General features: G+C 59.8%; 8 protein-coding genes across 8 annotated transcripts; all 8 read right to left on the reverse strand.

The window, feature by feature from the left end:
* Positions 1 to 562: 562 nt before the first annotated feature.
* LSCM1_06687 (uncharacterized protein) lies at positions 563 to 970 on the reverse strand (the record flags this gene model as incomplete). Its single annotated transcript, XM_067324098.1, has 1 exon — positions 563 to 970. The coding sequence occupies one exon, from the start codon at positions 968 to 970 to the stop codon at positions 563 to 565; it is 408 nt and encodes a 135-aa protein (XP_067179445.1).
* A 6,150-nt stretch (positions 971 to 7,120) lies between these two features.
* On the reverse strand, positions 7,121 to 8,335 carry LSCM1_06689 (uncharacterized protein; the record flags this gene model as incomplete). Its single annotated transcript, XM_067324099.1, has 1 exon — positions 7,121 to 8,335. One exon carries the CDS (start codon positions 8,333 to 8,335, stop codon positions 7,121 to 7,123), a length of 1,215 nt encoding a protein of 404 aa, XP_067179446.1.
* Positions 8,336 to 9,381: 1,046 nt separating this feature from the next.
* On the reverse strand, positions 9,382 to 10,773 carry LSCM1_06690 (uncharacterized protein; the record flags this gene model as incomplete). Its single annotated transcript, XM_067324100.1, has 1 exon — positions 9,382 to 10,773. The coding sequence occupies one exon, from the start codon at positions 10,771 to 10,773 to the stop codon at positions 9,382 to 9,384; it is 1,392 nt and encodes a 463-aa protein (XP_067179447.1).
* A 2,303-nt stretch (positions 10,774 to 13,076) lies between these two features.
* On the reverse strand, positions 13,077 to 13,775 carry LSCM1_06691 (uncharacterized protein; the record flags this gene model as incomplete). The annotated part of the gene is made up of 1 exon (XM_067324101.1): positions 13,077 to 13,775. The coding sequence occupies one exon, from the start codon at positions 13,773 to 13,775 to the stop codon at positions 13,077 to 13,079; it is 699 nt and encodes a 232-aa protein (XP_067179448.1).
* Positions 13,776 to 14,618: 843 nt separating this feature from the next.
* LSCM1_06692 (uncharacterized protein) lies at positions 14,619 to 16,484 on the reverse strand (the record flags this gene model as incomplete). Its single annotated transcript, XM_067324102.1, has 1 exon — positions 14,619 to 16,484. One exon carries the CDS (start codon positions 16,482 to 16,484, stop codon positions 14,619 to 14,621), a length of 1,866 nt encoding a protein of 621 aa, XP_067179449.1.
* Positions 16,485 to 17,777: 1,293 nt separating this feature from the next.
* Positions 17,778 to 19,010, reverse strand: LSCM1_06693 (uncharacterized protein; the record flags this gene model as incomplete). The annotated part of the gene is made up of 1 exon (XM_067324103.1): positions 17,778 to 19,010. The coding sequence occupies one exon, from the start codon at positions 19,008 to 19,010 to the stop codon at positions 17,778 to 17,780; it is 1,233 nt and encodes a 410-aa protein (XP_067179450.1).
* A 579-nt stretch (positions 19,011 to 19,589) lies between these two features.
* Positions 19,590 to 20,459, reverse strand: LSCM1_06694 (uncharacterized protein; the record flags this gene model as incomplete). The annotated part of the gene is made up of 1 exon (XM_067324104.1): positions 19,590 to 20,459. The coding sequence occupies one exon, from the start codon at positions 20,457 to 20,459 to the stop codon at positions 19,590 to 19,592; it is 870 nt and encodes a 289-aa protein (XP_067179451.1).
* A 924-nt stretch (positions 20,460 to 21,383) lies between these two features.
* Positions 21,384 to 22,646, reverse strand: LSCM1_06695 (uncharacterized protein; the record flags this gene model as incomplete). The annotated part of the gene is made up of 1 exon (XM_067324105.1): positions 21,384 to 22,646. The coding sequence occupies one exon, from the start codon at positions 22,644 to 22,646 to the stop codon at positions 21,384 to 21,386; it is 1,263 nt and encodes a 420-aa protein (XP_067179452.1).
* Between the last annotated feature and the right edge of the window lie 1,571 nt (positions 22,647 to 24,217).

A 24,217-nucleotide genomic window follows, 5' to 3' on the forward strand; every position in this document is an offset into this window, starting at 1 on the left:
AGCCGCCTGTTACGAGACGCGCCAAGAAGGGGGGAGGCCGAAAGGTAGAGAGACGAGGACCGCAGGGCTGCCACCGCACTGGTCATGGCGCAACAAGTGCCGCGATCGTCCCTCGACGCCTCTGTAGTCGGGAGAAAGAGAGAGAGGGGGGAGGACGTGTGGCAGGGAAGGCGACTCTCAGGCACCTCTGCGCCTCTTCGGCTCGCACTGTTGTCCAGAGCACGCGTTGCGGCAGCCTCGCCAGCAAGACGGAGTTTGTCGTATGAAGACGAGGGCGGTGGGTGGGAGGGTGGAGAAGAGAACAGTTGCACCCGCTCTCATGAGAAGGAACGGAACACGCTTCGGCAGCAACGCCCACGCAAAGGTGAACCCACTGTGTGCGCGTGCATACCGAAGCAGCGACGCAATAGAGGAAGCGCTCTCAGGCCGCCTCCACCGTCTGCCGGAGAGCAACGACGCCGCTTGCGCACCTGTCAACCACACACACAAGGCAGAAAACAAAGCGCACGCAGCAGAGCAGCAGGAGGAAGATCAGAAGAGCCCCCACACAATGTGAGTGTGCCTATTTGCGCATAGCATTCGCTCCCTCATCCACCGCCTCTCCAATGGTGCGCGGGTCCATCGTCCCACGGCGGTCCACGTAGTAACGCCGTCGCATGCCAAACTGTCCAGTGACGAAACTGTTCTCTGGCAGCGGCTCTGGACAGTTTGGCTCGTGCGTCGCGAAGTACTCGTGCAACTCCCGCTGGCGGCTCTTGTACTTGGCCTCTTCCTCCTCCGCGTGAGAGCTAATCAGGTAGCGCTTGCGCTTCTTGTCAATGTCTTTCTTGGGAACCGGTGGCCCACCCTGGATGAATCCTCGCGTTGTCAGAGAGAGCGCAGCCACTGACCCGCCGCAAGGAGAATAGAGCGATGCCGAGATGCTCGCAGCGGGCGCGTGGCACACACGCTGATACACGAGCCGCCACATCTGCAGAACGGCCTACCCGGTTGCTCGGTCTTGCACTCCTCTCCGAAATGTGTTTAGCCTACTGGCGTGATGACGAGGGCGCAGCCCGACCTCAGCGTCCTCAAGACTACGAGGGCCCACTATGAATGACTTTTGTGCGCTCGCCACCCACCGCAGCTCACTTTGATGCCGCGTAGTGCCGCGCACGATTCACCACCTCCGAGAAGAGGAGAGACCAGAGGAAAAGGTGATCAGCCACTGTGATGTTTGATGATCCGCGAAGGCTGCCAGTGCGCGAATGGGCGTTGCCAATTCACAGGTTGGCCATCCGGTAGGCAAACAGGAAAGAGCGCAGGAAAAGTGAAAGAGATGAGTTGCCCTGCAGACGATGCACAAGCCTCCGCGGATGCACCTCCAATATCGTCACGTGCGGTCATCATCGTCCCATCAAAGCCGGCAGAGTTCCATACTGCTTTGACTTGCCTCCTCACCAACGCTCTCTGCCATGCAGCACTCCGCTCAGCTCCGCGCGCCCCTCCCCCACACCCCCGTGCCCGGCCGCTCACACCTCCCTCGCGTGGGGCGCACCAGCGCCAGCAGCAGCAGCTGGGGAGACGCGCGTTGCAGCCGCGCGTCCGACTCCGTCATCTGTGCACGGCACTTGCCTCCACCGCTGCCCCCACCCCCTTCCCTCCTCACGCTCCGCAGGCTGCCACACAGCAGCTCGCGTGGCGCCGGCCGCCGTCCACCCGGCGCACCCCTTCAGAGGGGAGGGCGGGTGCGCTCGAGTCACGCGGGCAGCTCGGCTACCACATGGATGGCAAGGGCACGTGCTCTGTCGCGGGTCGCTGCAGGGCAACGCAGCTCACGACCTCACCGCAGCCATCCGCGGCGATCCACCGCCCTGAGCGCTCCACGCGGCCAAGGCACTGCCGCCCCGCCACGGCCAGCAGTGGCTCGGCACTGGCGGGGGATGGGAGGGAATAGGAGAGGGGGGAGGCGGCGGCTCGGCGTCTCCAGACGCAGCGTGTGGGGCCCGGGACACCCGGGAAGGCACCGCGCACGGAAGCGCGCTCCTCAATCCTCAGAAGATTTCGCGTTGCGGAAAGTTCTGCAGCGCCCGACCGCCGAAGATTTTGCAGCGGGTACATAGCAACTGAAGAGAAGCACAAGTAAGCTCTTTCAAGAACCGCAACCGCCAAGCCGTACCGCGCAGTCGCGTCGGATGTGCTCCATAGGCGGCCCATCAGTCCTCTGCGGAATTCATCTTTATCGGAAAGCAGTGTGCGCAGAAAGCAGTGAGATAGACACGCATGCACTCCACCGCTTCCACAGGCATAGGCCCGCTTCGCAGTATAACTGCTCTTTGGATCACGTCAGCGTCGGTGCAGCCACTTATGTCCCCTGGCCCGTGCGAGGCTGTGGCAGACTCCCCAAGACAATACACACGCACATGCATGCGCACGCATGTTGGTGCAGGGGAGCGGAGGAGTGAAGGGGGAGTGCCAGTGGCGATGGCACAGGGCAGGTCAATGATGTGCATGCCTTCGATGCCCATGCAGCACATCGACGGCGCAGCAGACTACCTGAATGCGTGCAACATCACGCAGGGGAGAGAGGGTGAAGAAAAGCGGAGTGAACCCTACGCAGCAAGCGAGGAGGAGAAGGAGGGGCCAGAGTTCGGTGGTGATGCAGTTGCAATCAGCGCCACTGAGACGCATGACCGGTCCCTACAATCTTCGCGGAGAGTCGGAGCCATCCCGCTTCTTTTTTTACCCGTCGGTCATTGCTGCTGTTGTTGTCCCCTTGTTGTTGTCTACAAAGGTGCCCCTCTCTGAAGGTGCCGGTGCCCTCGTGCTCTAAAGTGCATCATCGGTGCAATTCTCAGGGCTGCGTCGGAAAAAAAGGAAAGGGGGGAGGAGGGGAAGAGAAGGTGAAAGCCATTGGGTGAAGTTTCCATACGCACAAACGCGTCTACACCGCCCATACAAGGAGAGGGAAGCGCACGTAAGGGGGCACGCGCGTGAGCACACACACATATATATAAATATATGTATACCTTTATATATATATATAAACTTACACGAGGATGGATTCAGTGTACGCCACAGTGAAGAAAAGCAAAAAAAAAATAAACGGAGGAGAGCGGCGGGGGGGGAAGGAGTTATATGAGCACATTCAGTCTTCGACAAAAATAGAGGGGGCGAGCGTGCGCTCAGTGCGGGTAAGCACATAAGAGAATAGTGAGTCACGCCAAGACGCACCACAGAAAAAGGAGAGCGGTTCAGGGCGAGGAGATGCTCCGCCGCTGGCCAGGCAGCACCACAAAGCAGTGGCCAGTGACCCTTCTTCCTCCGCCCTCCCTCTAACAGAAACACACACACACGTGCGCTCTTCTCCTCTCATCGAGCACGAGAAAGAATCACTTGACATCCCAGCAAATCACACAGCGAGGCAGAAGCGGGGCCCGAAAGACGGGCTATGGCGTGCGTGCCCGGCCCCACAAATGCCCCACGCCGTCCTCCAAATAAAAAAGGGTCGAAAAACAGGGCGCGGAGATCCTACGAAGATTTGAGGCGGTGACCAGGGGAAGGAGTGGAAGAGGGAGTGAAGGAGAGCGCGTAAAGGCGTTGGTGATGCAGACACAGCATCGAAGAAACTAAACGAGAGCAACAGAATGTGTGCTTCCACACGCTGCAGCGTACACGCAGACAAGGCGCTGCCCCACCATCATCACCCTTACCGTTCGCTTTCTTCAAACGCGCCCGCTCCACAGCCTCGAGCACATCGACACCATGATGCACACACATGCAGTCGAAGCTTTCCTGCCTCGGCTGCACTGCAACAGAGCCCCCTGAGAGGGGGGTCTTCACGGCCCAACGATTCTGCCGTCAAATCACGTCATGAGTCTAGTGGCCTCCACTTTTTCTGTCCGAACCACCCTCCCCCCTCTCCGCATACGACTGGTGCCATCGACACAAGACGGGGCTTGGGTGGGTGCCCGCCTTCATTCAGAGTGGTGGAAAGAAGCAGCAGCAGCATACGAAATGACGGCACAATATAGAAAAAAAAGAAACGGCAAACGCAGAGAGCGGAGAGCGCCACCGTGCCGAAGGAGGCCGGAGGAGGGAGGGGGCCTTTGACAGAGGCAGTACACTTCCCTCACTCCACCTCCCCCCCACGTCAGCCGCGCAACGCACACGCGCATTCATCAGCAAGTCACCATGCGCCCTCCATGACTCTGCACGGCCGCTACTCCTCTTTTACTTGCCCTGGTCTTCGTGACATCGCTGAACCAGAGTGCAGCAGTTCATCAGCGGCAGTCGCAGTAAGTAAAATGACGCGCGCAGAGGCGTCGGGGGAGGAAGACAAAGAGGATGCAGAGATAGGAATGCACAACCTGCGAGCCAAGGGGGGATGTGTAAAGACGGAAGGCGACTCACCTCAACGATTCAGCGAGTGAGACACAGCAAGGAAGAGAGGGAGAGAGAGGGAAAGGAAACGAGGGCGCAAGCGTAAGACGCACAAGGAATCTGTTCGAGATGGAGAGGGTATCCACACCCTCGGTGGCAAGGTAGCATTAGCGCTATGCGGAGGTACAAACATACACACGAATACACGCACAGCGCGCGAGAGAAAATGGCCGAGCCTGTTTGTGTCTGTATTTGTGTGTGTGTGTGTGCATCGCATCTTCCTTCAGCAGCCTCTGCGCGTGCCGCTGACACCGACATAAACCTCCCAAAGAGATGTCGCCTCCTCCTCTCGAGCCCGCGCTTTTGGGTGCACTCCGTGCCGTCGGGAAAAAACGATCACGACCAGCAACTCCGTCTCTGTCGATGGGCAGCGGCATCACGCGCTGTGACCCCAGCGATCCTCAACTACCATGCGGTGGCCATGGCTCGTCCGGGACAACTCCCTCGTGGTGGCGATGGGGGGCCTCTCTCGGCTGGTAGTGCGCTCCTGCTCGGTGGGTATCCTACCCATACTCGGTGAACGCGACAAGTGCACATCGGGCACTCGATCGCGTGCATTGGAGCTGGTGCGAGAGCGCAGCTCGTCTTGCGATGAATCAGCTGGGCTGGAGACGTGTTTGTCTCTCGGTAATGGCACTCTGATGTCCGCGAGCTCCTGCCGATGGTGATGGTGCGAAGAGGGTATGACTAAAGGGGCCGACGAAAGGTCGCACTCTGCTGTCGATGATTCGCGCGCATTGGCCGCCCCGCCCCCTTCCAAGGCCCGGCAAATCAGTAGCATCTGAGACTCTGCCTCGTCGTCCGGATGGTCGCGAAGCGTCCACTGCCCGTGCAGCGATGGCTAGAAGCTGATCACTACCGACAGCAGGCCACACAACGAACCACAGATGGAGCCGGCGAGGATGTCGTCAAAGTTGTGGCGGTGGTCGGTCGTCCTGGAGATGGCGATGGTGATGGGAAGGAGTAACGGAAGCCATGAGACGGTGACGAGCGAAAGCCGGCCCCCCTTGAGCGTGCCGAAAAGGCCCATGAGATACACGCAAGGTGGAACGAATCCTGCGAAAGCGACCCCGCTGTGGCCAGAGGGAAAGGAGAGGCGGCCCTCGAGCGCGGTACGGCACCGCGCGTCGTGCGTCATCGCTGCCCAGCTCGCCTCCGTGATGCCCTCCCTTCTCATCCGGGAGAGGAAGTCAGGGCGCAGGCGACCAGCGTAAAGCTTCGAGATGCTCACCAAGGCGAATGCCAGCACGATGCTCCACGAATGCGCCAGCACCCAGCCGTTGATATGGAGACGCATGTTCAGCTTCCCAGTAGGTCGTCTCCAGCGCGTCCACAGCTTACCAGATAAATAGGCCACTCCTACAAGAATGACGGCGATCACCACCGCATACATCGGGAACACCTCTCTCGTCGCGAACGGGTAGTTGATGCTAGAATCATTCCAGTTAGCGCCGCGGCAATGGGGTGGAAGCTTTGCCGCGAGCAGAGCGGCTACGAGAGCGATGACGAGGATCGCAAGGTGATCCGGCACGCGACACGGGAAAAAAATGGCGGACGGAGGGTTTGAGGACCATGACGGTTGAGCGTTGCGGTGGTTTGTGCTACGGTGTCCGTGGGTTTCTGCTGGTGAGCGAGGGGCGGTGTTTCAACACTACGTGAGAAGGCGTCCGCAGGGTCCCCTCCCAAGGAAACAGAGGGAGAGAGAAAACCGATGGCAGGAGCACCGCCCCTCGCGTTGCGCGTGTGTCTGCGTGTACGTGTGTGAGCCTGCTTGTCTGTGTGGGTGTAGAGAGTGAGAGCAAGAGTGCGACGGCGGGTCAGTGCGTGGGGAAGAGCGGTCAAGATGTTCACAGAGAAAACGTAAAAAAAAAAAAACATATAAACGGGATCGAAGGAGGCAGTCGCACTCCGGAGAAATCCAACGCCGCATGCCATCCGTGCTGGGTGTGAGTGTGGCGGCGCTGCAATGAATCGCGCGAGAGGGGGGCGTAAGAGCACACAACAAGCGGCTTGGACGTGGGCGCCAACATATGTTGGTGAAAGGGAGGGTGCAGGCGCGCATACACGAAACCACACGCACTCACGAGAAGAAAAAAAAAACAGCGAGGAGTGAGACAGAGAGAGAAAAAACGGGAGAGAGGAATGCCATTATTTATTAAATGAAAGCAGGAGCAGAAGCGCTGCACGGCCGATGGAGCCTCACCTTTATCGTCTCACCCTCTACTATTTCGATGTTGTTTTTCTTTTCCTCGTCAACGAGCAGGTGTAATGCAGAGGGAGCAGGTAGAAGCGAGTCCTCTTCACATCTCTCGCTCTCCTGCCCACCCGCGCGCGCTCTCTCCTCTGCAGGCCCTCGGACGACGCAGCAGCGAGACTTGAACGCGAGTCAACAAAAGCATGAGCACAAAGCATAAATACATAAAGAGACACTAAAGAAACCGAGACGTCCCACATACTGATACGGTGATATGCGCAAACGGGCTGATGCGTTACATCGCCGTCGATCGCTGAATTTCTTGCAGCGGATTGTCGTCTGGGGAAGTTTGCCATCAGAGGGATCGGGGGGAAGGGGGAAGGGGAGGCACACGTCGTTCGCATGCGCGCGATGTGTGCAATAAGAATGAAAAACAAAAAACGAATGCGGCTTTGCATGCAACACCGGCTGACTTACTCGCGATGGCGTGGAGGTCGTGTTTCGCTACTCACAGTAAGGAAATCGGGGGGTCAGCTGCCCCGTGCAGCCATTCACCGCCATGATCACCTTCAGAGCAATCAGGGCGCTGACGATGCCGATTGCAGAGCCTGCAATGACGTCATCGAAGAAGTGGCGGTTGTCGCGCGTGCGCGAGACCGCCACGGTGATGGGGAGAATAAGCGGAAGAAGGCCGATCACGATGCGCCAAAGTGACACACCGCTTAGGCGAAACGCATGGAGGGAGTGAAGCACGTAAAAGCAAAACGGAACGAAGGCGGCAAAGCTGATGCCACTGTGCCCGGACGGAAAAGAAACGCGCCCATCCTTGGGCACAGCGCAGAAGTCAACGTCAACGCTGGCTGGGGTGAAACCTTCTGCGCGGAGGCGGGCAAGGAAGTCAGGCCGCAGACGACCAGCATACACCTTCACCGCGCTCACAATCAGCATGGAGAAGGCGATGGAGAAGGCCTGTAACAGCACCCACATGTGTGTGTGCAGGAGAAAACGCTGCCACGGACGTGCAAGAGTGTAGAGACGCACAGTTCGCTTTTGAGGCACATTGTCAGCGGTGCGGAGCGATGAGTTCTGGGCTGCTGCCGGAGCATGGCAGTTGTCAGTGAGGCCTTCGCGGGCGTTGGCGGAAGTGGGCAGCGACAATGGACGATGGGGAGACTCAACAGGAGTCGCCGGGGAATCGTTTGGCATCTCCTGCGCTTCCACCTTCAAAAGTGTCAGCATCTCGGTCGCCACAACCTCGATTTTCCGCTGCGAGTTCCCAGAGAGGGGCGACCGCGTGGCCTTCGGGGATGCAAGGGGCGGCGCCGCCACGTCGAAGCACCTGCGCTCCGCTCCGCTAGGCCCCAATGCATCACCATTATGACGCTGGTTCTCCAGGAAGAGCCATGTGTGCTTAGTGAACGGATCGTGGGCCAGTAATCCACCACTCCGGCGCCTCAGCCAGCAGTGGCGCGCTGCCTCACCCAGGACGTAGGCGACGGCGGGCAAAACGGAGATGATCGGCAACGTCCATGACGGGAAGGTGCCCGCGCCGCCGTAAGGAAAGTCGATGCTGGGATCCGTCCACGAAAACGGCCGGCAGTGCGGGCGCACCTTGCTCACGCCCAACGCCAAGAAGCCACAAATGAGGCACAGAAGGTAATCATGCAACCGAAAGAAGAAGATAAACCGCCACACCGCGCCGACACTGCACGAGGGCATGGCGTTTTGATTTGTGTGTGTGTGTGTTTAGGGGGGTCACTGAAGTACAAGGGCCACGCTCCTTACAGAGCAGCGGCAGTAGTAGCAGTGGGAGAGCGGGGCGGGGGGCGTGAGGGGAAGGGCTATGCAGTCGAAAGAAGCAGACGTCACCACTTTGGATTTGAAAGAAGAGAGAGGGGAGGGGAAGACAGCGGAGCACAGAGCCACACGCCCAACCGACGTGTAAGGGCAGAGGGGGGGCTGGGTCGGTGGGTGAGTATGTGTGTGTGTGTGGGTGTGGGTGTGGGTGTGGGTGTGCAACAGAATCCGTCGCGTGTGCAGCAGACGAGCGAGGTGAGCTACGGTTGTAGGTGTGACTTGGCAAGTAAAAGCACGCAAACGCAGTACGGATGCAATCGGTTCGCTGAACAGGGGTCGAGGCAGACAGCGAGAAAGGAGGAAATACGGCAGCTGGGAGTTGAGCGCGGACAGTGCATAGCCGTGCAGTCGGCCTGGATGGCAGCGACGCCTCTTGCGCAGCTACGGCGCGGTGGTGCACGCAACGTAAAGTGGCCCCTCAGCACGTCACCCCTGATGCACCGAAGCAAAGAGGGAACGCATCCGTCGTCGCCCAAGCGCGTGCGCATCCTCGAGTCTGCCACACCGCCCCTCAAGAGGGCGTGAAGACGATGAAAGACAAGAGCAAGAGAGAGAGATAAAGACGGTTTACGTGCGCGACGCACTGACCCTTTTCTGCCCTTCTTTTTTTTCTCTCAACTGCCTCTAGGCAGTCGCAGCATCCACGTAGGGCTGCTGTAATACCTCTCAACGGCAGAAAAAAAAGACGATAATATACGCACTGTCATTCACAGTCGCGTACGCACATCCTCTGCAGAAGCTCAGCAAGCCCCTTTCTGTACCCTTCGTGAGCGCCACTTGTGTACACGACAGAACACAAAGTTTCTTATGCTCTAGCGCACCCACTCGCAGACCTCCTCCCTCCCTTCCCCCCGCCCCCCCCCGCGTAAGAGCATATGGTGCTCTCTCGCTCTCTCGCCGATGAAGCCTCACACGAAGCTCTCGTCGTGCAGGAAGCGGCGCACCATGTACAGCGACACCTCCGGTTGATCCATGGGCACCAAGTGGCCAGCATCGTAGACGCGGACAAAGCTGAAGTTGGCGTAGCGGCGCACCTGGCCAGCCCAGCGATTGCCGACAGCGAACTCCACACTCTCCGCAGCATTGAAGCCGGCGGTGCCAGCCCACTGCAACGCCTTCACCCACGCCTGATTGCCCAGCCAATTGCACGTGTAGTCCATGTCGCCGGCGTAAATCAGCACACGAACACCCGCCTCCAGCAGGGGTGGGAAAGTGAAATTGAAGTTGCGCAGGTAGTCATTCAGGAAGAGCTCGGAGACATCAGCGTTGCACGTGGACCACTGCGCCTCAGCGCTGACCCCCAGCGACGCCTGGACGGCAAAGCTCTGGAAAAAGGCGATGGTGTGGTTCATTGGGTAGCACAAGCCTTCGACAAGGCACGGCTTCCGGATATCGTAGCTGTTACGGCCGGTCGCATAGTAGAACCACATGTACTCGCTGCAAAGTGTTGTGGCCACGCTGCACGATATGTCTGTATCGTCAGGGCCCATGTTGCACACCCGCGTCTTCTCCAAACACAACGGAAGCAGCGACAGCATCTCCTCGTAGTCCCCCTCCGTGATGCAGGGAGCACCCAGAACCTCCTGGCACCAGTGGTAGGCGGTTTCGGCGTAGTAAGGGAGCTGCGTGTAAGGGTCTGTGAGGCCATTGCCGACAGCGATGCCCTTCAGATTAATTTCTGGGCCATCGCGGTGCTGGTTACCGAGAAGGATGCGGTAGGCCAACGAGGGAACGTAGTGGCCGCCGTAGCTCTCGCCAATGATGAAGAAGTCGTTGGCGCCGATGATCGACGGCGACGTGAAGCGCAGGGCAAAGCTCTGCAGGAGCTGGTACATGTCCTCCGCCACCTCACTCTGATTGTGCGCCCAGTTGGCTCTGTCACCGTACGAGTAGCCCACACCGGTCGGCTGGTCCACAAACAGCAGGTACGCCTCGTCGTTCCATCCGTAAGCGTTCCTGTACAGCTCCCCAGACGTCTCGTTCATCATACAGGGGCCGAGCTCCGTGAGCAGGGCCATGGTGGAGCTGCACCCAGGGCCGCCCGTCATCCACATGATCACCGGCGGCGAGGTGCCATCCACTGGCCAGTGACGGGGGGCAAACAGCCAGAAGAAGAAGTTCTTCACCGTGTTGTTGACGCCAGGGATGGGAATATAGCCGCTCGCCTGCAGCACTGAGGAATCACAGGGAGCGTAGCCGTGATGTGGCGCAGTCGCGTTCACAGTGCGCAGGCACGCGCTGCTCACCATCGCCAGCAGCAGCGCCATTAGCAGCGCCGTTATCGGGCGAGAGTCAGCCATGGTGATGTCCTGTGAAGAGAAAGCGAGAGAGGGGGAGGGAGAGAGAGGGGGGGAGGAGGTGCAGTGACAGCGCACACCACAGCCCAAACCGAAAGGCGGTGCGTGCGGCACGACGGCTAAAAAAAAATGAAGCGAGAACCGGTGGTCAATCTGACGGGTGAAATACACAGCCTGAGCGGCGCCTCACTCAAGCACTCGTACACAAGCACACCTAAATGTAGGCGCGAACACGAACCAAAGACAGCAAAAAGGACGCGGTGTAACGCAGAGGGGGATGGGGCACGGTCGGCTTCGCTTTTGCCGTCGATATTTTCTGCCTTTCGGGCTCGGAAAGGCCGTCACGCGCCCCCTCTGTCTCTCAGGGACGTGCGGTACGCAAAAAAGGAGGTCCACGTGTGCCTCTGCCAGCGCCGCAGCAATGGTTGCAGAGACGGGACAGCGAGCAGCAGAGAGAGGTGGAAAGCGAAGGGGAAAGAGATGTGATCGGGTGAGTTTGGGGGAGGAGGGGGGGGCACAAATATAAAATGGATCGCGTGCCCATTGGAAAGGGGCATTTTTTTGGTCCCCCATACAGATGAGGCACGCCTACAAGAGGATGAAGGCGAAGAAAGGCGGAGCGTTCGGCAACCACCACTACCAGGCGGTAGAGGGATAGGATCGGCAACGTAGCGAGAGAGCGAGAGACATCCACCGAGAGACACGTTGCGAAAGTTGAGCCCATGTTTCGAAGCCCCCCGAGCTAACGCCTGTGCATTTTTCTTCTATGCTGGCTCGGTGCCCCCCTTCAAGAATGTCTTTTTTTTTGCTCCTCCGTGCAGCTTCCGCAGGGCTTCCGTTTGAGGTAAGCCGTGACGGAGTGCGCCGAAGAAAGCCACTGCACCGTTCAGGGGAGTAGGAAGTGGGGCGGCCCGCATGCGAGAAGAAAAAAGCTGAGGGCGGCAAAGAGAAGCAGATAGTTTTTCGCATGGAGAGGGGGGCTCGCTCTCCGCCACCACTTTAATGACAAAAAAAAAACCGAACGACATCGGGAGAAGTAGGCACGCGCCATGCCAAGATGAGGAGGAAGCAGCCGAGGAAGGGTGACGCATTTACGCCCACGTGCGAGCGCCGTCGCAAGGGGCAGCAGCATCTGAGAAATGGAATGCGCATGAGACACTAACAGAAAGATTAGGCGAGGTCATCGCCTTCAGGCAGGATAAAGGAACGTACTTTACATCCAGCGCGCGAGAGAGAGGGTAAGAGAGCTCTGCTCCGAGGCCGTGCGCACGTCGGCATCTTCGGCTCCATCGATCTGACGTGTGAGCGGTATGCGCGATGGCGGCGCTTACATCAAGGCTATACCGGCAGCAGCGCAAAGCACGGGAGTAGGGGGCCTCAGCGCTACCAGCATGGGCACCTCGAGCAAGCAACGCTATCACCGCCGCCACGCCACCGGCGTCACGAAGAGCACTCCGAATGCATACGTATATATATATGTGTGTGTGTGTGGATGCCTATGGCACGGACGCTGTTGATAGCTGTCGAGGGAGTGAGGAGACGCGCGGTCTTCGAGAGAGGGTGAGAGGACAAAATAAAAAAAGGAGAATCAGAGCTCTTACACACACATGCAGGCAGGCAGGAGAGGTGCGGGGGTGCACACACATCTATGGGTTCCATCTGTATGAGAGAGAGGAGACGAATCGATGCAGGCGGTGGAGCGGCGACAACCGAGAGCGTACAGAGAGTCAGAGAGAGAGGTGTGTGTGTGGAAAGGGAAAAGGGCGAGCCCAACATGCGTGAAGGATGAGAAGGGAGAGCGCAGCGGCGCGGGAACCAACCTGCCTTTCCTCGCTTCTCCTCCTCCTCCCTCTCGTGCGCTCTCGCCCTCTCTGCTTAAATGCTTGAGCCGCCAAGTACACCAAATGAAGCGGCGTCTGCACGAGGCATCTGCTCGTGAACTGCTGCAAAGATTGTGTGCGTGCGTGTGTGTGTCTCTCGTCAGTGGTCGTACGGCCGTGAGTAGAGCTCAACGTTTGAAGTCATGAGGAGCCGCACGAGCACAGACGCACGCACACAGACACATCATCGTTGACATGTGCACGCATAGGCGATCGGCGCTCCACCGTTAGCAAAGAAAAAAGGAATAGGGATTGCGCACCAGCGCATCGAGAAAGCTGAGCTGAAGAAAAAAGGGGGCAACGAATCGCAACAGATTCCTTTGTCGGTGGGAAGGCAGTGGATCAGGCGCGAAGATGAGTAAGACATTCATACGCTTTCCCCCGCCCACACACACACACACTACCACCAGCCACCCCTGGGCACCGTCAGTACTCCTCAGGGGGGAAGTCCCCCACCTCCACCTGATCGGGGCGCAGTACACCGCCGTAGAGTGGCATGCATTCGAAGAGCGTCACGCCCTTCACAGTGCCATTGGACTTGCCGACTGGCTCGTCGAATTCAACGCCGACCCAGTACCCTGGCTTCAGCGCTGCCACACGCCCGACATAGCGCACCGTGCCGAGACGATCGCCGGGCCGGCAGCAGCACCGGTCACCCACCTTTATCCTCTCCGCCTCTGCTTTGTAGCTGTCATCGTCCAGGCCGACCGGCGCCTCAATGCCAGCCTTCGCCATCGCCTCCCGCTGGAGTGCCAGCATGCGCTCCTTGTAGGCGCGGAGGTTGTCGGGCCGCCTCAGCCACTCCTCGTCTGTCATGGAGTACTTTTCAACCTTAGACACATCATCGTAGTTGTCCACCTGCGCAGCCGGTCGAAGATCGACGACGTGAATGCGATACCCCGTCTCGCATCCATAAAAGCCCAGCAGCTTCGCATCCTTCATGTCGCCCTCCACCTTGCAGTCGCGCATGTCGTAGAGCTCCAATCGAACATGCTCCGCCGGGATGCCGAACCGCGAGTACATGTCTTCTCTGATGCTCTGCACCGTTTGTGCGAGCCCGTAGGCCTTCTCGGGCACTACTCGTGCGCTTGCGGAGTGGGTGAGCGTTACCTTAACTGTCGACATGGCTCTGCGGCTGCGAGGTACTCTTGGTGGGGTAGGGGGGCGTGCACAAGCGCTGTCGAGTGGAGCCTTCAGGTATGGCAAGCGTCACCGCAGGGAGGGAGAGGCGGGCAGAGAGCGGAGAAGGTGACCGGCGATGCGAAGGGGAAAAAGAGCGAAGGAGACTGGTAGATGAAATAAAATGCACGGAAGACAACACGAGATGCACGACGAGGGGTGATCAGTTGTCGGTGGAAGGGGATGGGGAGAGGGAGAGAGGGGGGAACGAACAAGACGAACTGAAGTCGTGAAGGCTGCCCTCCCACCACCCTGTACGTCAGTGTGTCTTCGACTGCGTCGTGTTAAAATACGCCATCCAATGGTACTTCTTTTTTTCTGCTCGTCTTTCAACCACAGCTGCGCTCCCGTACGTTGGGGGGGGCTTGGAGGGATGGCGGTATGAGAGAGAGGGGAGGCAGCCCCTGCAAGCGCAGGTCCTTGCGCGAACGCCTGCAGCCCCACCTCACTTCTGAGAGTGGTCGTTGGTGCTAGGCGTACCTCCGTCCTCCACCCCAAGCCTCCCCTTCAGGCACCCCAGAGGCACGCACTCCCTTCACCAACAGAGTCCGTACACCTCGCCCCCGGCTTACGAATATACACACAGATAACAGCACGTATGCCAGCAACGCGCTAGCCAGGACAGCAACGAGATTCGTCACAGAGCCTATTGTACATCTCTCCCTCCCACTACCAGTTCCAGTCCATGGGCCTCACAGAGTTGTGAGCGCGTAAGCGTGGGTTAAGGGCCATAGCGAGAATGGCGCGAAAATGGCGCGCCCCACGGCAGCCGTTGGTGTCTCGATGCCCTCAGCACCAGTAGCGGATCGTGCGATCGCTACTGCCGCTGACAAGGAAGTGATGGCTCGCGAAATCAAACGCCACGCTCTGCACCGGGCCCTCATGGCCCGCCAACTCCCTCACGGTCGCCTCCTCCACATCGATGAGCTTGATAGTACCGTCGTCGCTGGCTACGGCGACGTGGTGGCCGGTGCCGTCCACCGCGACGCAGTTCGCCGGCTGCGGGCCGCACTCAACACGGAGAAGCTGTACCATGCGACGGGTATCCCAGAGGATGACGACGCCCTGGGTATCGCAGGAGGCGAAGAGGGAGCTCCACGCCGGTCCGGCCTCCACTGACAACACCGCGGCACGATGCCCGGCGAAAGACTGCACCTTGGTGCCTTGGCGGGTGTCCCAAACGGCAACGCACTTATCTGCGCTGCCGGTGAGCAGTAGGTTCGTGCACGGAAGCCAGCTGACAGAGTTCACCGCATCCTGGTGCCCTCGTAGTGCCTGCCTGCACACCCCGCGCTCCACGTCCCACACACGCGCCGTCTTGTCCAGCGCCGCGGTCGCCAGTAGCACGCCGGTATCCTGGAAGTCGAGGTCCCAAACGCCGTCGGTGTGGGCGCTAAGCGTGGCGGCACAGCGGTTACTGGCGAAGTCCCAGAGCTTGACCGTCTTGTCTCCAGAGCCGGTTGCGAGCATGGTGCCGCGAGGGTGCACACCAACGCATGAGATCCAGTTGCTGTGCCCCTGGCCAGAGACTATGGCATCGCCCGCAGGCAGTGTCGAGAGTCGCCAGCTGCCGTCATCACCTCCGCTTGCCACGACCGGCTTGAATGGGTGTAGCGCCACACTCGTGACCGCCATCGTATGCGCCTGAAAGGAGGACTGCTCAAGCCACTCAGTGAGCGGGGACACCGATGATGGAAAGCCTGGCTGTCCATCAGCGGCGCTGCCCGAGACGGAAGTAGCAGCAGGCGGACCAGGAGGGTGCGGGCGGTCGTCTAGGGGCCACACAAACCCATCCGTCTCTGTATCGGCCGCCTTCGTGCTCCCTAGAGACGGTGACGGCGCCAGTCCGCGGCGGGTAGCCGCGCTCGACTTGCCTCCCAGTTTCGACGACTTCCAGGTGCCAGCGCGCTGGGCCGCAGCTGAAGGCTTGGACGCTGCGGCGGCATCCTCAGATGCCTGCTGCTGCTGCTGTCCCTCCAGCTCCGCCACCCGCGCCTCGAGCTGTTCCTTCTCTTTTCGAAGTCTGTCGCGCTCGATTGTCAGGAGCGACTTTGACTTCAGAAGTTGCTCGCATCGGATGCGCGACTCAGTCAGCATCGGGTTCACCAGCTCTGCATGCTGGCCTGCCTGCTTCAACAGACGACTAAGGCGCACGTTTTCCTGCACCACGCGCTGATGGTTTGTGCGATGGTATTCGCGGTCCTTCTTCGCCTGCGTCCATTGCTGTGTCACCCGTGTGGTGAGCTCAGCGTGCTGGCGCAGCTCGCGCTCCAGAAGCTCAATACGGTTCTGAAGCGCCATTGTCTCGCGGTAGTTGTCCGGCACCATCGGGTTCGCTGGCGAGACGTTGGCAACACCGGTGCCGCCGCCCGCCTTGCAGTACCACTCCCTTTCAAAGGCCTGCAGAGTGTTCGTCATGCCATTTCGGTGAAGGAAGTTGCGAATGAAGTCATCCATCACCTCCGGCACCCGCAGCAGCTGCGCCGTGGGGGGCGGAGGAATGTCAGGCTGCCTCTGAACATGCACTAAGCGCCGGAGGGCGTCCAGGTCCATGTCGTCGGCGCCGTGCATGGCCACCATCGAGCGCGCGCGAGGGTCGGAGACCGGGGGCCCAGCTGCCGCCACAGAGGCGTCACTCGCAGTCGTGCCAATCATATATGTGACCCCGTGATCCCTTTTTACTCTGGCCTTCGCGAGAGAGCTGGAAGGGGAGCCGGTGAGCAGTAGAAAAAGGGGGTTGGAGGGGGCAACGCCTACGGAGGGTGTGTATGTGATTGTGTCTAGATGAGCGTATCTGAGCGTGCGGGGTTGGAGGAGAATGCAAAGGGGTGGAGCGGCTACCACACTACCAAACGACAATGCGGCCCTTCGCGTTCCTTGGCTCGCGCTGTCACCGAGCACACGCGCGTGAGCGAAGAAGAGAGAACAGAGGGAGAGAGGGGGGGCGCAGGGAGCAGAGTGGAAAAGAGACACCAAGGAGTGGATGCGATGGAAGATGAGGAGGAGGGTAACTGCAGAAAAGCGCGCATGAGGGGGCAAGAGGGCCGCTCGCCCACCGGAGGCCCTGCAGATGGCCGCGCCGTAGCGCTAGCCCCCCACCTTCCCCTTTCCATGGCAATAGTAAGGGTGCGGCCCCACCTTCGCCACAGTGGCGTTTGAGTTGCGAAGGCGGTCGAAGACAATGCCGGACGGGGCACCCACATGACACACTCGTGGGCAGCGGTGCGCCAAAGAGAATGCGCTGATGCACCCTTTCAGGCGGCATTGCTGCTTCAACGCGGATTCGCACATGCACACAAGCAGCGAGCGGGCACCTGCATCGTTGGGGAAGAGCGCGCTGCAAGAGTAGAGGGCGACAGAATCTGCTGCCAGACCCTCTGACGAAAGCGCACCCCCTTTGGCAACGTGAACGCTCGAAGCGTAGTGGTGAAGGCCCGGAGGTGCCAGACATGCCCCCGCACAACCGCGAATAGACAGAAGCGAAACTCCAAGCAAGCGAGGGGGCAGCAGCTGCACAACGCGTTGAGCAATAAGCACACACACACATATATATACATACATATATACGTGTGTGTGCGGGCGTGCTTGAAAGCCTTTTGCGGAAGGCGATTTTTCTTCACGTCAAAGGGCCGGCACAGCAGCAGCCACCAGCGCTGCGGCCACCCCGCCCTCAGAAGTGTGCGCACGCAGTCGTGATACTCTATTCGGAGCGAAATCGACGTGGCCACGGTGAGCAATAAGAGTGGTTTGGGGCAGTGGTGAGAAGAGAGAAAGCGATGGCACCACAGTGCGGTGGCCGATCGTTGAGCGTAGGCACACCTTGGGACTACTACGCGACGGTGGAGACGCATGCAGAGGTGTGACGCGCACGCGCCCCCACCCACCCCCACACCTGGAGCACGCCGCATTATCCCTCGCGTTCTGGCCACCTCTGCTCCACGCCTTGCGTCATGGCCGCTCCTTCTCGCCCCCCCTCCCTTGTTCACCGCCGTCAGCGCAGCGAGGCAGAGTCAATGGCAGCTGCCAGCGCATGGGAAGGTGGCCCATTGCCTGCAGAGCTTCGTTGCATGCAGAGAAGCAGCGGCAGCCAAACCAGCCGCGATTCGCACTCAATGGTGATGGGTGCACGCTCTCCAGGATTACGTGGCGGCTTGCGTCTATAAGTTTCTTCTTCTGCTGCGCGTAGCCGCCCCATAGCAGAAACACTAGTCGATTGGGGTGGTGCTGAGAGAGGTGCTGAATAACGGCGTCCGTAAAGGAGGACCAGCCACTCGTTTTGCTGTGCGAATTGGCTTTATGTGCCTCCACGGTCAACGTTGCGTTGAGCATCAGCATCCCCTGCTCCGACCAGCTCTGCAGGTAGCCGTGCGCTGGTGCCTGAAACCCCGCGATATCCGCCGTGAGCTCCTTGTAGATGTTCCGCAGGCTCGGCGGAAGGGGCACATCGGGCAAGACGGAAAAGCAAAGCCCATGCGCCTGGTTGAGATCATGGTACGGGTCCTGGCCGAGCAGGACAACCTTCAAGCTTCGAAGCGGGCAGCTGTTGAAGGCGTTGAAGATGTCCGCCGCGGGAGGTAGTATGACCCGCCCCTTCTCCCTCTCGTCATCCAGAAACCGCTCAATGCGGAGAAAGGCGCCGTTGCGCCACGAGTCGGTCGTAAGGGGTGCCAAAAAGGATCTCCACTCGGGACTGGTGATGCGGCCGGCAAGCCAACGGCTGCTGCTCGTGGTGGTGGTAGTGGTGGCGAAGGACCGCAGCGGCGGCGCTGTCGAGCTGTCCTTGCCGGAGGAAGCGTGGGTGGCTGTACCAGCAGGCGCAGCAGTGCATCTGGAGATGTGTTCAGCCTCGTCCACGGCACCACCGTGTTCGTGCTGTACGCACGTCGGCCTGGCCAACGGAACAGACAGACTCGCATCGAGGTCAATCGCGTCATCTCTAGAGGCGCCATTCCATCTATCACTTTGAAGTTCTGCGGTGCAAGTGCGGCTGAGACTTCCCTCGCAGTGGTCCTTGACCTGCTTCCGAGGCGGGGAGCTTGTCCGGATGGCGGTGTTCTCGTTCAACGTAGAGGACAACTGCCGTTTCCGCTCTCCGCCCGGGGTGACAAGGGCGGCGGCGGCGGCGTCCGCCATATTGCCACCGTTGCCTTTCCACATGAAATCAAAGAGCGTTCTCTGCATCTCCCCCTATTCCCTCCTGTGTGCGTGCGTACGTCTATGTGTGTACGGGTGCTTGGTTGTGGGGCGTTTCGCTGACCGTGTCGCGCCGTGCATCCGCCGAGATGTGGTCAAGAGGCTTTATAGCAAAAAGAAAAAATCTCGACAGAGCTCAGTAGTGAGAGAAATGCAGACAGAGAGAAAGAGAGACGGCGGCGCAGAGACACCCATCCGCGCGCATGGGAAATAAAAGGCAGACGGGGGGGAAGAGACAGAGAGACAGAAAGGCAATGCTGAGGGAGTGAGGGGTGACATAATGCTCTTCACGCGTAGAGGCCTCCTTCTTGTGTGTCTATGTGTATGTGTGTGTGTGTGCAGCACCTGCACATATGCGCCCCTCAAAAAGCGCGTCTACATGCTGCAGACTGTCTTCCTCTCTCAGGGACCCCGCCACCGCTCAACGCGAGAGCACAAGAGGGTCAAGGAGGGAAGGGTGCGCGGCGCGTTCGGCTGTGAGGTGCTCATTGGCTTTTCGTTACTTCGGGCGCTCACGTTCGCGTGAAAGAGGGGCGCCGTCTCATCCCTCCTCTCCTCGCTCACCTCTCACATGAAGCCAGGGAGCGTGAGAAGCACGCGTCCTCGCTCGTCGTCCCAGTGCTGGATTGAGAAGCCATATGCTGTGAGCAGAACAGTCACGAGCTGGTCGAGGTCCTGAAGCACCTGCGTCTCACGGAACACCACCCGCCGCCCAGACGCCGCCTCCACCGTCAGCCCAGGCAGCGGCGGCACAATGCGAACAGGCAGGGAAGTCGATGAGGACAAAGGTGACGCAGCACCAGAGCTGATCGGGGCTGCTGCTGCAGTGGCCGTCGCATGCCCCCTCTCCGGTGCCCCAGTCTCCTCTCCTGTGTTAGCGGCGCCGTCGTCCTCGCGCATCACGGCTGCACTATCGGTGATTGTTGGAGGGGGCATGGAAAGGAAAGAGGAATGCGTGGATGCAGGACGATCACAGGGGACTGCGTTGGCCTTCACCTCTTCTTCGACCTGCAGGGATGCTGGCGGCCACCACACGTACACCCCGTGCGGCAGTTGGCGACGGAAGACGCTTCGCTGGAACTCAAAGTGCTCCATTACGCTCTTCTCCATGGCCGGCAGCTCATAGTAGCGCACCTCCTGCAGCAGCATATCCCACTCCACAAAGTTTTCCGGGATGGAGAGACGGCCATCGCGAAGGTAGGCGATGATGTAGCGGAACAAGGCGCCGTCGCGATCGATGAGGAAGCTGCCGTCCTCGCAACGATGCGCTCGGCCGTCCAGGATGGGGCCGAAAACGCAGTGGTCTTTGAGGGCGCGTAGCGTGTGCCGGCGTGTGGTGTAGAGGGTTCCACCGACGTTGAGATGTACGTGGCGCGCCCAATCGCCTGTCACATCGACCCCCAGGCTATTCTGCAGCCATGTCACTGCCGCAGACATGCGGATATGGAGAGGCGGTGCGAGGAGAGGAGCAAGAAGGAGGACGGGAGGGAGCCTGAGTGCACCCCAGACTATGAAAACGGCAAAGCTGGCCTGGAAGAAGACGGAGGAGTCTGGGCAGTAAAGACGGACATGAGAGTACGCCGGCGCGCGTGTCCGTTATCACACGTGTGCGGGCGCGCCCACATGGCAGCGAGAGTGCGGGACCGATTCAGAAAAGAGAGCATTTTAGAGGATGAGAGAGTGCACAAGGCGCAAGACAAGGCAGAAGCAAAGATGAATGCGCGTCCGCCACGACGCGTCGCGGCGCCGTTGGCAACCGCTCCCTTCCCTACTCGAGCAAAGCACGCGCGCGTGTCTGTCTCCCTCTGCAGGTGTGAGCGCGTGTGCGTGTGTCTGTGTGTATATCTGAGTCTGTGCCGACCGCCGTATGAGAAAAGCAGTGCTCGAGCATAGACGTGACCGCTTACCTGCCGCTCTGTTTTCTCTCGCGTCGCACAGTTCACACACGAGAGCTCGTGCGCCGTTGCCGTCCCATACTTTGCAAGCGCGAGCGAGCCCCTCGCCCACACTCTCTGTCTCTTGTCCACTAGGGGCATGCGTACCTGTTCGGGGTGCCCCTGCTGACCCCCCTCCGTGACGCGCTCACTCCCTCCGCTTCGGCTGCTGCCGTCGTCTCCTTTGATGAATTATTTCAGCACTTCTGAGGAGCAGTCGAGCAAACGAAAAGGGAACAGTGAAACGCTACGGCACACACGCACACGCCGCCCCGCCCTGCCTCTGCGCAGCTCTACCAGACGACATACACACATACATACACACGCACCTGCGCGCAGGCGAGCTCGCCAACGACGCTACCGTCTCCCCTCACTCTTCTCACTCTCTGACTCACACCGGCACACGCGCGCATCGGTGTCAGCTTACTCAAAAGCGCCGCCGCTGCCTCTGAAGGATTTGGTTCGACCACACCATGATGAGAGCGGCATATGAGGCTGTGATCTCCTCCTTCTCTATCGCCGGTAGTCGATTCAGCACCGCCGAGGCAAGGCGCTCCTTGCCGGCCTGCTCTAGTGTTGCGATGAGCGTAGCGTAACTCACCACGTTCGGCGACGGCGGCGTCGACATGGACAGCGCAGGGGAAGCAGCTGCAGTTGGCGGCAACGAGGACTGCGTATGCACCTCGGCACCGTCTGATGCTGTCGCTGAAGAAGAGATTGAGGCCTCGGCCGCCGTTCTGTCGGCGTCGTCCCCTTCTCCGGCGGCGCGCCAGCCTTGCAGCGGGTTCGGCCCCATCGAGCGCACCACCTCCATCGCGCCTCGCCAGTCCAGTGCTGCCTCGCAACCGCGGAGGCACACGTTGAAAGCCTCGACCGAAATCTCTGCGGCGGGCAGCGGGCAGCGAGTGATGAGGAAAGTGAAGGCGGCACGCCATCCACTCACGCCAGCGTTCGCATCAGATGACGAGCGCTGCGCAAGGAGCTCCACCGCACGACAGAAGGCATCCGGGTGGGTAGGCGCAAAGAAAACGCCGATCTTCTCCAACAAGTCCCACTTCTCAGCCTCGGCGCACATCTCAAGCACAGCAACGATCTGCGTCGTGCTTGGGTTGACGCCAGACCCGGACGGCGCGGGCGGCGGCGGTACATTGGATGAAGCCAGCACACCTGCAGCGGAGGTATCCGCGTTCGCCGAGGCCTCTGAGACAGCAAGTATCGCCGTCAAGGAGGGCAGCGCCGTAGCCTCGGCAAAGGCCCGTAGCCCACCCTCCCAGTCACTGGTGCGCTGTGCCGCCTTCAGGTACGTTGTGAGGTCAGCACTGTTCCGAACTAGTTGGCTGCTGCTGTGGATGCGCAAGTGACCTGCTCGCCGTTGCGCATCCTCACGCTCCACAAGCTCAAAGAAGCTCAGCATACCATTGCTCGATACGGATGTCGCCAATCTGCTTCTGTAAGCGCCGGAGCGCTTTCCGGCGTGCCGGCCCCCCATCATCGCAGCAATGCTGCCGCCACCGTGTACAGCTGCGCCTGCCAGGCTGCTCCCCACTGCGGTTGAAGGAGTCCGTTCAGGGCTGCCGCCAAGCGCAGCCGGCTCCTGTCTCTTGTAGAGACGCGAGACCTGCTGATGAGCACGCTGGCGCGGTAGCCGCATGGAGCGCGCCAGCACCTGTTCCAGCGTCAGCGGTGGCATCTTTCTCTGGCGCGAGCGGGTCTGAGCCTTCTTTTTTCGAGGGGAGGGGTCTCTCTCGGAGACGACTCGAAGAAAGAGGGAGCGAGAGAACGGGTGGGCCGAGGAGGAGATGAGAGAGAGCTGGCGTATCACCACCTGGCCAACGGACACGCCACGAAAAACGTCACAACTAAGCGCCGACAGCTGAGGAGGTGGAGGAAGAGGAGGAGGGAGGGAGGCAGAGAGTGCGAGTGCACGCCAGCACGACCGTGAATGTTGCCTGCAGGTGAGATGCAGAGGGCAACACACACACGCACACACACACACACAAAGCGGAGATACATGATGGGAAGCAGCGAGTATGCGACCGATGGGAGCATCTGCAGAGTAACAAGCCTCGACACTGCTCACAACCTCCCTCGTCACAAGCGAAAGTAGCGGAACGCACGAGCGGGAAGCAGTGCGCTACTGCTTGTAGCCGCTTTTCGTCGCCGCCACCATCAACACGTCATTCTCATCCCCCTTTGTCAAAGGACTCTGCATGGCAGCAGGACCTCTTGTTACGGTCACCGTTCGCCTTTGTCAAGGCAGGGGTGCACGGAAGGAGAGGAGGTTAGCTCGCCGAGTCCCACCAGGAACAAAAAGGTTCGCTGGCGCCCTCACCTACCCCCTTATGGCGTGCGGGTGTGCTTGTCTTTCTTGCGCTGGCCGCCGAGCGAGTCTGGAGGGAGAGCGGCCGCGCCTTTTGACTCTGCGCGTGTGAGTGCGTGTGTGTGTGTGTGTCACTCATGGAACGATCTACCTGGCGCACATTCGGAGAGCTGGCACGCGTCGATACCTTTTCGCAGGACACACATTTTACTTCAGCCTACGTGAACTCACATCAGAGGCGTCGTCGCCCTCGCGGGCGTCACGCATGCATACAGGCGAGAACAACACCAACGGGGGGAATAGAAAAACAAAAACTAAAGCATCACCCGCATATACAGTTGGCGCCGCCACGAGAAAGGGGAAGAGTGGGGAGAAGCAGCGTCAAGTAAGGCACACGCATGGGTAACCTCAAAGCTTACGTATACCTTTCTCCATGGTGCTCAGACTTACTCGCTCCTTCCCCCCTCCCTCGTGCCCTTAGCCCCCATGCTGCCTTCCACTACTCCCTCCGCTCATGAGAGCTCATTCCAGACGCGCTGCTGTAACCATTTTGGCACGCCCTTCTCCTACGTTGCCTTTCGCAATCCTGGCGGAGAGGCCTATCGGCTGCTCCCTTTCTTTCGCTTTTCTATCCGCCCTTCACCTCACCTCCCCCACCCCTCTGTTCGTCTGTGTTTGCCTCCACCGCCTCCTCTCCTCTGTGCCCGCATTCGATTCTCTGTTAGAGTGTGCAGTCGCCCCCACCTCGCTCCATCCCTCTCCCTCCATCACTGCTGCTGCACAAGCATTGCGCGAGTGCCAACCACAGCAAACATCGACTCCACGATAACCACTGCTGATCGTTTTCTTTCTTTTTTACCATTACATTCTCGTTGATGCGACAACGAGGATTCAGCGGCGGGCTGGTGGTGAGGTAGTGAAAAGGGTGGTGCGACAAGCAC

This window comes from Leishmania martiniquensis, chromosome 18 (assembly GCF_017916325.1).
Source record: "Leishmania martiniquensis isolate LSCM1 chromosome 18, whole genome shotgun sequence".
NCBI lineage: Eukaryota > Euglenozoa > Kinetoplastea > Trypanosomatida > Trypanosomatidae > Leishmania > Leishmania martiniquensis.